The 12,500-nt window shown below is 31.6% G+C and overlaps 1 protein-coding gene across 5 annotated transcripts in view; it reads right to left on the reverse strand.

Moving 5' to 3' along the window:
* LOC106878984 (octopressin receptor) overlaps nucleotides 1–12,500 on the reverse strand; it is a 257,954-nt gene that overhangs the window by 88,013 nt on the left and 157,441 nt on the right. For 4 of the 5 annotated variants that reach the window (XM_052974238.2, XM_089365828.1, XM_089365829.1 and 1 more), the window contains exon 3: nucleotides 4,181–4,263. In XM_052974238.2, coding sequence (XP_052830198.1) covers nucleotides 4,181–4,263 — 83 coding nt within the window. Of the gene's footprint in view, nucleotides 1–3,882; nucleotides 4,264–12,500 lie in introns of those variants that run through there. The other variant, XM_014928362.3, reaches the window with a different exon arrangement.

Below are 12,500 nucleotides of genomic sequence, written 5' to 3' on the forward strand. Positions count from 1 at the left end.
GATGTTATTCTTGTTCTCTTCTCATTTTTTTTTGTGTGAAAAAGGGCAGTGGATAAAAGAAGCATTAAAACGGCGGACAAAATAATGCCTTACGCTTTTGTTCCACTCTTTTAAATCCTACCGGGCTCAGCTTTACTTTTCCTTCTACCGAGATCGATAAAATAAAGTACCAGTCAAATACCAGGGTCAACTGAGCCGATTGTTCACATTTTCCAAAATTCCTGAATTTCTGTCATTATTGGACACTACAATATTTTTGTTAAAATTATTTCCGTTTTACGAACCTCTCGCTTTACTGCTTCTTTTTTTTTTATAATTCTATAATATTTTAATATTTGTATTCTTGCTCTTTCAGTAACTATGTCCTTGTGTTTAAAATAAATCGATCAAAGTTGCTGTAAAAGAGATATATTTTCTAAGCTCAACAACAACTTTCTTGTAAGAACATACACATTGTACATACATACATACATATATACATACATACATACATACATACGTACATACATACATAAATACATAGATACATACATATGTATGTATATATGAATATATATATGTATGCATATATATATATGTGTGTGTGTGTGTATGTGTGAATGTGTTGTGTATGTGTGTTTAAACACACATATATGTAAATGGCAAAGTACGAAAGTCTCGGCCCATTAGTCACTCTGTACTTCTGCCGATTATAAATAAAAACCTATATATATAAATAAAAACCTATATATATATATATATATATATATATATATATATATATATATATATATATATATATATATATGCGCGCCTACACACGCACTCACACACACACATGAATATATATATACATACATACGTATATGTATATATATAAATATATGCGTCTATGTGTGTGTTTATGTGTGAGCGTTGAATATAGAACTTAGCACCTTAAAGGTGGGGTATTTATATGAGTAATACATATTGTATTAGGTGTACTATTGTTTCGCTAATAGCAACTCGCCACTGCAATGGTCGACCAGTAATTCACCAGCATGGTGAATTATTAATTGGCCAAATACAGCTAAAACTAACCTTGATAGAACATGTAGATTGTCTACAAAATTGCTTGCGTTTTACATAAATTATCACATGTTTACATGCGATTGTCTTATAGGAATTGGTATCAAGAAGACATGGTTAACTATTCAATTTTCTGCAAATACTGTCTATTTTCAGACGAATGGAAGAAGTTGAAAGAATACAAAATATTGTGTCACACTTGGTGAAACTGCTTGAGGATTAAGGATAAATGTTTTTTAATATAATAATCAGTCACAATGTATAATTATATATACACACATTCATATATATATATATATATATATATATATATGAATGTGTGTATATATATGAATATATATATCCGTTTATATAATACATATGCTCGTATATATGCATACAATCACATGCACACAATCGCATGCACACACAACCACTTATATGTATACACAGACACATATAGACACACACACGCACATAGATACACATTTACATATTTATATGCATATGCGAGTTAAAGCACATTCGTTTTAAATAACGTCGACATTTATATAGAGATTACTTAGCATTATTTTCAATACTAATCTTCGACACACACACATATATACACGCATATTCATAGAAGCAGTTGTGTAAGCATGAATGTATATAGGTCGTATATGCATGTATGTGAGCACGCAGTTTTGTGTAAATACTGAAATTTTCATGTCCGAATCCGTTTGGATGATTAATAATAATGTCAGTTTAGATTAAAAGTTACCAAAGCTTGTCAAGACGACCGGAACATTGATTTCACAATCCACACAAAATATGATCTATGCACATGTGTATGTGAATGCTGACGAATTCGTGTTTACCTTGGATTAATTCCAATGCGACAGACATACACGTTCACGTAGAGGCCACTCACTGATTCACACACACGCTCATACATGGATATTTATGCATGTATGAGAGTATATATATATATATTGTTATACACACATATATTTCGTGTATATTTATACATGATAAAGACAGTCAAGGGATGGACCACACAATAGTTTCGAGTCGAGTATGAAACAAAATTATTTTACTTGGAAAAAGAGAAACAATGCCATCAGAATATCGCCATTTCTTGGTTTTGTCATAATAATCCAGCAGACAGCAAAACTACGAAGTTTTTGACATCATTATACAAGCGCATACACAACACCCATCCACACACACACACACACATACACATACACACATTTCTACATAGCCGTCTATGGACGTATGTGTATAGTTTGCGCGTGATCGTTGGCATGGAAATATATATATGCAAATGTATACACACAGACACACAGACACACAGACACGCACACACATGTAAGTATGTATGTATAGTATATATGCACTTGTTCACATGCACATATACTTTTTCATTATGTTTCATTATTTTCGTCCATAGATGACTAGGTTTATACAACCACGGCTATACATACATGCATATATACATACAAGCTTACATTCATGCACACATACATACAAACATACATATACATATATGTATGCATTTATTTCACTATACATATGTATATATATATATATATATATATACATATATATATATATATATATATATATATATATATATATATATATATATATATATATATATATATATATATATATATATATATATATACATATATATACTTATACACACATATATATATACACATATATACACACATGTATATACACACCCACACACGCACATATGAATGCATGTGTCTGCGTATGCATATTGAAATGTCGACTGAAGAAAGTTGTGTTATGTATGCGTAATCTTCCATAACTACTAGAAATTACATATTAAATGCATTTGGTTTTGTGTATATTCTGGGATATATATGTTATATATATATATATATATATATATATATATATATATATATATATATATATATATATATATATATATATATATATATATATATACACACATATATATATATACACACATATATATATACACACATATATATATATAATATGTATATATATATATATATATATATATATATGCATTTGTATATATACCTATTATATGTGTGCATACATATATATATATATATATATATATATATATATGCATATATCTCTACATGTGTGTATATATATATGTAAATATGTGCATATACATATATACATATACATATGTATCTGGACATGTATGTGTGTATGTATATATATATATATATATATATATATATATATATATATATATATATATATATATATATATATATTTATATATGTATATATATGCATAGATGCACATGCACGTGTACATATATAGAATTTGCGCAGAATATATATTATCAAATGAATGATTTTGATTTCGTATGCTGTTTTTATGTATGCATGTATGTATGTATGTATCTATGTATGTGTATATATATATATGTACATGTATATATATATATATATATATATATATATATATATATATATATATATATATATATATATATATATTTATATTTATATTGATATATATATGTAAATATATGTATATTTACATATATATATATTATATACATTTGTATATATATATTCATATATATAATATCTATCTATCTATATATATATACAGATATAAATATATAGATATATGTATTACCTTGTAATATATTCATATATATATACACAAGTGTACATATATATATATATATATATATATATATATATGTATATATGTATATATATATATATATATATATATATACATATATATATATATATATATATATATATATATATATATATATATATATATATATATATATATATATATATATATATATATATGCATACATTTATGTTCATATATATAAATATGCGTGTGTTTGACTGTAGTCATCTGTTTGCGTACGTGTGTAGATACATATATGTTGTATGGAATAAAGGAAAACGAGAATGCTTGTTAACAGGGACTCGATGACATGAGTGCTGTGGTGTTCGTATCATCAACGTTAAGCGTCTTCCGAGCCGTACTATTGCTTGCAAACGTGACGTGTTCGGCTCCGAACGAGGTACGCTTCTTAGCTTCAAGCTCGACAAGGTACGTATTGGTGGTTTGTGTCCAGGTGCGAGGAAAATTTTGACTTTGTTGTCGACACCATACCTTTCCACTGAAGGCCAGGTAGATCCAGGGATTGGTGCAGCTGTTGAGACTTGGAAGCAGTGACAGGATTACCAGCGCAGGAGCTAGTTGGGATGAAAAAAAAAAAATATATATATATAATATATAAACGTTTTTTGTGGACTGAATGAAATAAAAAGCTAGTTGAAAAACGAGCAACAAATGAATGAAAATGAATAAGGAGGAAAAATATTTGTTTTTAAAGAATAAATTATGAAATACAACCGGAATTTTAAGATAGAAAATTAAAAGTGAAAACCAAGGGGGTTATATAACGTTTTGTTGGGGGGCGAGTGCGCGAGGGTGTGTATACAGCTAAATGGATATGTGTACATATATGCAGACAGATGTATGTGAATGTGTATGTATGTGTGTGTGTGTGTGTGTGTGTGCGTGTGTGTATTTCTTTTGAAGGTGCATGGTTCAGTATGTAGGGTGTCGGGCTCATGAAGTAGTGCGTTCGATACCCGGACCGGGCTGTCTGTTGTGTTCTTGAGCAAGACACTTTATTTTGCATTTCTCCAGTTCACTAGTTCACTGGTGCCAAGATATTTCGGCCTTTGCCTTTCCCTTGGGCAACATCGGTGGCGTGGAGAAGGGATCTAGTATGCACGGACGACTGGTGATCTTCTAACCAACAACCTTGCCTGAACTTTTACCTTGGAAGGTAACTCTCTAAGTGCAATCCCATGGTCATTCATGACCGAAGGGGTCTTTATATGTATACATGCATGCATACATCATGCATACATACATGCATACATACATACATACATACATACATACATATATACATATATACATCCATCCATACATACATACATACGCACACATATGTATATACATACATATATAAACATATAAACACATACATACATATGTATATATGTGTATGCGTGTATGTGTGTGTGTATGTGATGTGTGTGTGTGTGTGTGTGTGTGTGTGTGTGTGTATAAGCCTGGCTGTGTAGTAAGAAGCTAACTTCCCAACCACATGGTTCCAGGTTTACTCGCACTGTGTGGCACCTTGGGAAAACGTCATCAACTACAGCCTCAGGTCGACCAAAGCCTTGTGAGTGGATTTGGTAGACGGAAACTGAAAGAAGCCCGTCGTGTGTATATATATATATATATATATATATATATATATATATATATATATATATATATATATACATACGTATATATATGTATATATTTGTGTGTCTTTGTGCCTATGTTTATCTCCCCATCACTGCTTGACGACCGGTGTTGGTGTGTTTACGTCCACGTAACACAGCGGTACGCCAAATGGACTGATAGAATAGATACTAGGCTTCAGGAAAAAATTCTAGAGTCGATTTGTTCGACTAAAATAACCCTATTCAATGTGGTGCTCCAACATGGCCGCAGTCAAATGACTGGAACAAATAAAAGAATAAAAGAACAAGAGAATATATATATATATATATATATATATATATATATATATAATTCAAAAGAATTCCAACTCTGTCTGTTTTTTATGTTTTATTTATATTCTTATAGAATTAATGTAGGATATAGAATATGGGATATATAGTATATATAGTAAAATGAAATGAAGTATTGAATGTCTTATTGAATAAATGAAATATTGAATATTAGATATCAAAGGACTAATATACTTTTCTACTTTTTAGCAGTCTTCAAGTTCCCGTGTGACAGAAATGTTTCATATATGTGTAACGTTCTACTTTAACCTTCCTCCCACCCTATCGCCTTGATGGCAAATTACCCTCTCTCTTCTCTCCTCTTTCACCTGTTCTTTCTTTATTGCTCATTGTCTTTCACCTTGGATTAGCCCTTCTACTATTCTTCTTTCTTGTGCTTTCCTATTCTTTCTCTATTGTATTTTTTATTTGTTCCCTTATTTTTATCTCAACTAATATAAGTTTTAATTTTAATTTTAATTTTAGGAATTGTTATATTCTTCTTGAACTGTTTGCAATTTCTTATTCTTAATGTAATCTATCTTACACTGTTTAATTTTTCACGCGTACCAACAGTAAATTGTTTATGTAAGTATTTTTTATATAATTTTTTCCATTCAACTATTTTTTATACATTTTCCCCGTTACGGTCAATCCGCCTATAATACTACTTTACACCGTTATTTCAAAATTGGTATCCGTAAGCATTTATATATATTCACAGTTTATATAAAATTTTCTACTACTCTACATCATCACAACTGTCTGTGAAGTTTCTGAAGTTTTTTCGGCTTCAGTAAAACAATTTATTGTATTTCTTGGCTATTCAAGTACAATTTTTCTCCTTTTGTTTTGTATCTATATACTTCCTTATGTCTATGTATAAGTTCGATATCTATCTATCTATCTATCTATCTATCTATCTATCTATCTATCTATCTATCTATCTATCTATCTATCTATCTATCTATCTATCTATCTATCTATCTAACATCTCCAAAATATTTCGTTCAATGCTTGACGATTCTGTTCATTATCCAACATCATTCAATCTTTCAACGAAAACTTGTTGTCATTTACAGGCTATCGATTTTCATCAAATCTCCACTTTCATAAAGTAAAGGCAATTTGTTCCAAAATGAAAACCTGTTGCTGTTGTTGTTGCTGTCTCGCCTCAGTCCAACAAACCTAAGATGAAATGCTTTCCAGCCATAAGCAAACTTTTTTTTTTTATCTCAGGCTACACTATCCAATACGTTGACATTTTGAGGTAATATTAGATTTTAGTGAGACATTTCTACTGTTACAGGCTAAGCAAGCACATGAAAACTTGGTTTCTGAGTTCCACGAGTTTTGATGTCCACAGGTTCACTTGTTATCACTGATTCCTTCTGGACAGAGAACTGTATTATCTTCACTGATAACTTTTCTAGAGGAGACGTTCAACTTAAAACTGCAATCTTATTAATTATTCATCATTATAGAGTTAGCATGGTCTACAGCGAAGGTCTACTACTCACGGCATTCGGTTCTTCTTGTCAAGTAGGTGAACTGAAATATTGATAACAGCCGCATTAAGTCGCTTTGTTAGTGTATAGAATAGCATCGATGCCTTGAGTAGAAAAGTAATCCTTTTATAAAGAGGATATGTCTTCAGTGACATGTTCAGTCAGTTTAAATGAGTGATAATTATACCTACGTTTCACTTATTCAGATATAGCCACTTAACTGCTCGAGAAGAGACAGACGAAAAAGAATGATAAGAGAATCATGTCAACTGTGATCGAAAAACACAGCTCGAATAACATGTAAGAAAATCAAATTAGTTTTGTGACTTCTAGCAAAACGTCAGAAAGCGTTCCATCATTTTTTCAATGTTATCGCCCGTAAAATCGCCCGTAAAATCACCTAAAAACTGTAAGGATCGAATATTTTCTTTACACTAGATTCTTTATTTTCTTTACGCAAGTTTTTAGTCTGATATGTAGTTGATTTACTCAAGCCAATATATTACTATTTTGTCAAAGTACAAGAATTCCAATATTTCGAGAAGGTTTCTTTATCAGAAATAAGTAAGTCTGTAATATAAAAATAGTCAAATGGGTCTATTCTCGAGATCTCTGCTCTCCTTCAGTTTCCACTCATTATATTATTTGTCCGAGGAAGGGGCCTTGCCTGACAATGTTAGAATTATATTCTTTCGAAACACAGTCATTATATGCTGGATTTATTCGTAGAACAATCAGTTAAGAAAATGGCAGAAGCGTTAGCACGCCGGGCGAAATGCTTAGCGGGTATTTCGTCTGTCTTTACGTTCTGAGTTCAAATTCCGCCCAGGTCGACTATGCCTTTCATCCTTTCGGGAGTCGATATATTAAGTACCAGTTGCATAATGGGGTCGATCTAATCGACTGGTCCCCTCCCTCAAAATTTCGGGTCATGTGCCTAGAGTAGAAAAGAATCAGTTAAGAAAATGCTTTGATGAAACTTGTTGAGATTTTCTTTAGAATTAAGACAGCTAGAGAAAATAGCTGGGGCACCTCCTTGAAGGATTTTAGTCGAACAAATCGACCCAAGTACTTATCTTATAAAGTTTAGTACTTATTCTATCTGTTCTTTTGCCGAACCACTAAGTTATGGTGTTGTAAACAAACCAGCAGCAGTTGTCAAGCGGAGAAGTGGGGCAAACACAAACAGAAAGATATATGAGTGGCTGTGTGATAAGAAACATGCTTCCTAACCACATAGTTCTGGGTTCAGTGGCACCTTTGGAAAGTGTCTTCTACTATAGCGTCGGGCTGACCAAAGCCCTGTGAGTGGATATGGTGGACGGGAACTGAAAGAAGCCCGTCGTATATATATATGTATGTATGTATGTATGTATGTACGTATTTGTGTGTCTGTGTTTATCCCTCACCATTGCTTGACAACCGAAGTTGGTGTGTTTTTGTCCCCGTACTTAGTGGTCCGGCAAAAGAGACGATAGAATAAGTACTAGGCTTACAAAGAATAAGTCCTGGGGTTGATTTGTTCGACTAAAGGCGATGCTCCAGCATGGCTGCAGTCAGATGACTGAAACAAGTGAAAGAATGAAATAATATATATATATATATATATATATATATATATATGTGTATGTATGTATGTATGTATATATATATATATATATGTATGTATGTATGCCTGTATACATGCATGCATGTATTATGTATGTATTTCTGTATGCATATATATACATATATATATGTATATATATGTATGCGTGTGTGTGTGTGTGTATGACTGTGAGTATGTGTGTATGTATATATGTGTGTGTGTGCATATGTACGACGGACATCCACACAGTTTCCGTTTAACAAATTCCTCGCAAGGCAATGGACGGCGGACGCTATAGTAGAAGAAACTTATCCAAGGTACTGCGCAATGGAACTGAACTTAGGACCACGTGGTTACAAAGCGAGATTCTTAACCACGCAGTCATGCTTGCGCCTATTTTTAACTATTTATGAAAGACAGCACGGCGATTGACAAACAGTAAAAACACCGAACACGCGTCATTGCGTTCAACTTTGCTTTTCATATTTACAGGACCAATAAAGTTACTCATCAAAATTTTCGATCTTGTTCTAAATTTTGAAATCAATAATTTTTAACACAGAGTCAGTTGGATAATAGAATCGGTACATATTTTCAGCTATCTCCTATTACGGCCTGCGTTCTACTCTTGATGGGGATAAGCTCTGCTTTTTATCTGGATCATAAAATAAATATCAGTCGTGCATTGGAGTCGATGAGTTTAATCGGTTCTCTCAGTTCCAAAAATTTGTGGTCTTGTTAGAAATGATTATATCACACCAAAGGAGACTCGGTGTCCAGACTGGCTCGCATTATATTTCTTGAAATAATCTATGTTGATTCAGAAACTGGCTTTGAAGTTATTTATCATTGTGTTAAATACGACCGGTGTTTGTATTTGTTTTACTGGTCCATGAATAAAATATTGCAAGTGAAAAGTGATAAGTACCACTACCAACTGTTTACATCTAAGAATTAACGATAATGTTATGAGTAAACGACCGTAATGTGGTGTGATGTTCATATAGTGAGTAACTACTTAAGAAAACTAGAGAGGAAAAAAAGCTGAGATTTCACTCGAAAGCAGACAATGTCACGATCATTTAGAATCGATTTCATAGAATCTCTAAGAAGATAGTAAGTAAAAATGTTTACGTTAACTTTTAATAATCTCAACAGGTTGTTGCAGAGATTTTCTTTTCTATATACTCGCAGAAAATGTATGTAGACATTACGACAACAACACAACCATTTCACATTACGTCGATATAAAATATGTGAGAAAATTTAGGAGACACATTTTGCATTCATTATAACAATATTTATTATTTTATATATCGTATGTCATATAGAATATGATCTATCATACATGATATAACAAAACTGTTTTATATCAAAATGATTTCTAAAGTTAGAGAACATAGTTTCGTCATCTCCTTTATCTAATTCACTGTTTTATGTGTCTATGCATTGCAAATTTGGTGTCAAACTACCAGCCGAAGTGTTAGTGATTCTTAGTTTGTTGTCATCATTAAAATATCTTCCTAGCTAAAATACTTAACCATCAATTGCTGTGTTCACCTATCTCTAAATAAGGAGTGCAGATGATATATTTCACCAAATACCAGAGACAGTATCGTGTAATTCATGAGTGAATGTTTTGTGAGTTTGCTGTGGAAAGTACACTGCAACCAGTGAGTAAAGCTGAAGGCAATTTTCAAGTGACCTATTCTGGAAAAATATTCAACTCATCAACTTAACTTTAAATAAATCCGAGATAGGAACCTGCCCCTATGAAGCGAATGAAAAAAGAAAAAAAGTACTAGCTTTTAACTATGAATTTATGAAGTGAATCAACTAGCCAACACCGCGAGCAACCAATCAGCGAGTAAATTAATCAGTTCATTCAATAAATAAACGAATGAATAAATAAATAAATGAATAGATAAATAAATCAAGCAATAAATCGATCAATCAGTTTATCTTTTCCTCTAAGTATATAGGCTCAAGCGTTGCTATGTGGTAAACACATTTCCTTACAGCTACGAGGTTTTGGTTTTCAATCTCATTCCACTGCAGCTTAGGCAAGTGTCCAACATTAGTCGAACAAACAAATACCTTGTGAGTATATTTGGTACATAAACTTAGCGGAAGTTCGTAGTGTATATATATATATATATATATGGACTTGTGTCAATCACACAGTAATTTCCTTTTATTTAACCGTCATTTTCATAGCATTTTTTCGATGGCCAGATAACTGAAGAGATGGTAGCGTGGGTTTTCGCCCCCACATCCGAAACTCAGAGTTTTATCATGGCTACCGAATGATTGTCACATATTATTTACAGATATATATATATATATATATATATATATATATATACATACATATATATATATATATATATATATATATATATATATATATATATATATATATATATATATATATATATATATATATATATATATATATATATATATATATATATATATATATATATATATATATATATATATATATATATATATATATATATATATATGGCAAATGAAAAACGGAAAATGGAATATACGAGAATTTATTGTTAATCACAACAATCATTTCGACACATCTAGCATCGATCCCTCACAGGTGGGACACTTAACTGGTTCAGGAGCATCCGGCGGTGTAGATAAAGGAGAAAGTCTTAGAAATGTGTTCTTTATTAAATATACAAAAATGCTTTTGGAGTGGTTGGATTACCTATGTATATACCGGATCTTTTTGTTCTCTTCGTTGTAGGGTTTATAAATACTAGATTCAAGGTAGAGGTTAACTATCAAGGAAGATGATTGATTTTAATTATGTTTCTACTGCAATAGAGAAGCCTAAATTTTTAAAGACGTAGTGTAGTTCTTTCCTAAATTTATTAGTTTTTGTGGGTTATAGTTTCTTTGTAAGAGTATATCATCATCTCTATATAAACCATGTAAGGGGGATGAAAATTTGCTGTGTAATTTTCTAATAAGTAAAAGCCAACAAAGTCGCTTATATTTGCCGCGTACTTAGATCTCATTCTTACATCAAACGGATCTTTAGTGCTTTTCTTAATCCAGAAAGCATTGTTGTAGAAGAGGAGTGATTTCCCTGCTTGTAATGTTGCTTCTATTTTTTAATTTGTCGTTTATTGTGGTTATTGTTAGCGAAGTTGAAATCAACCTTAAGAATCGATTCTGCCATTGACGCGTAATGACTCCATCACAAGCACCACATTACGATCTAATTACTTTTCAACTGAACCCTACAAATCTCGGAAATTTTTTTTATCTCAACAGAAACTATAGAGAACCAAGATTGATTTAATGCACCACAGTCCGATGATGGCTTAGCTGGCCGAAACTTCAAAGCCTGTCAATGCTATTCTTGTTAAAGGATATATATATATATATATATATATATATATATATATATATATATATATATATATATATATATATATATGATAGGATTGCTTGAACATTCAAGGGGTAGTCTGAAGTATCTAAGCAACCAGGGGATAGTTAAATCCGACGTCACTCCTAGAGATTACTTGTGTGGGTACCGTCTTTGTTAGAAGGTATCCAGAGGCAGGTAATTTATCGTTTAAGCCGCAGTTTATAATTATAATCAAGTGGAAAATGGAGAAACAAACACAAGAGGAAGCAGGTCAATTGCGCTAGTTAGTCATTGATTTAATTATGTGGAGATTGTATAATGATTCATTGACGATCGTTTCGATGTGCCAATTTGA

The sequence above is a fragment of the Octopus bimaculoides genome, chromosome 18 (genome assembly GCF_046866305.1).
Source record: "Octopus bimaculoides isolate indiv1 chromosome 18, ASM4686630v1, whole genome shotgun sequence".
In the NCBI taxonomy this organism is placed as follows: Eukaryota; Metazoa; Mollusca; class Cephalopoda; order Octopoda; family Octopodidae; genus Octopus; species Octopus bimaculoides.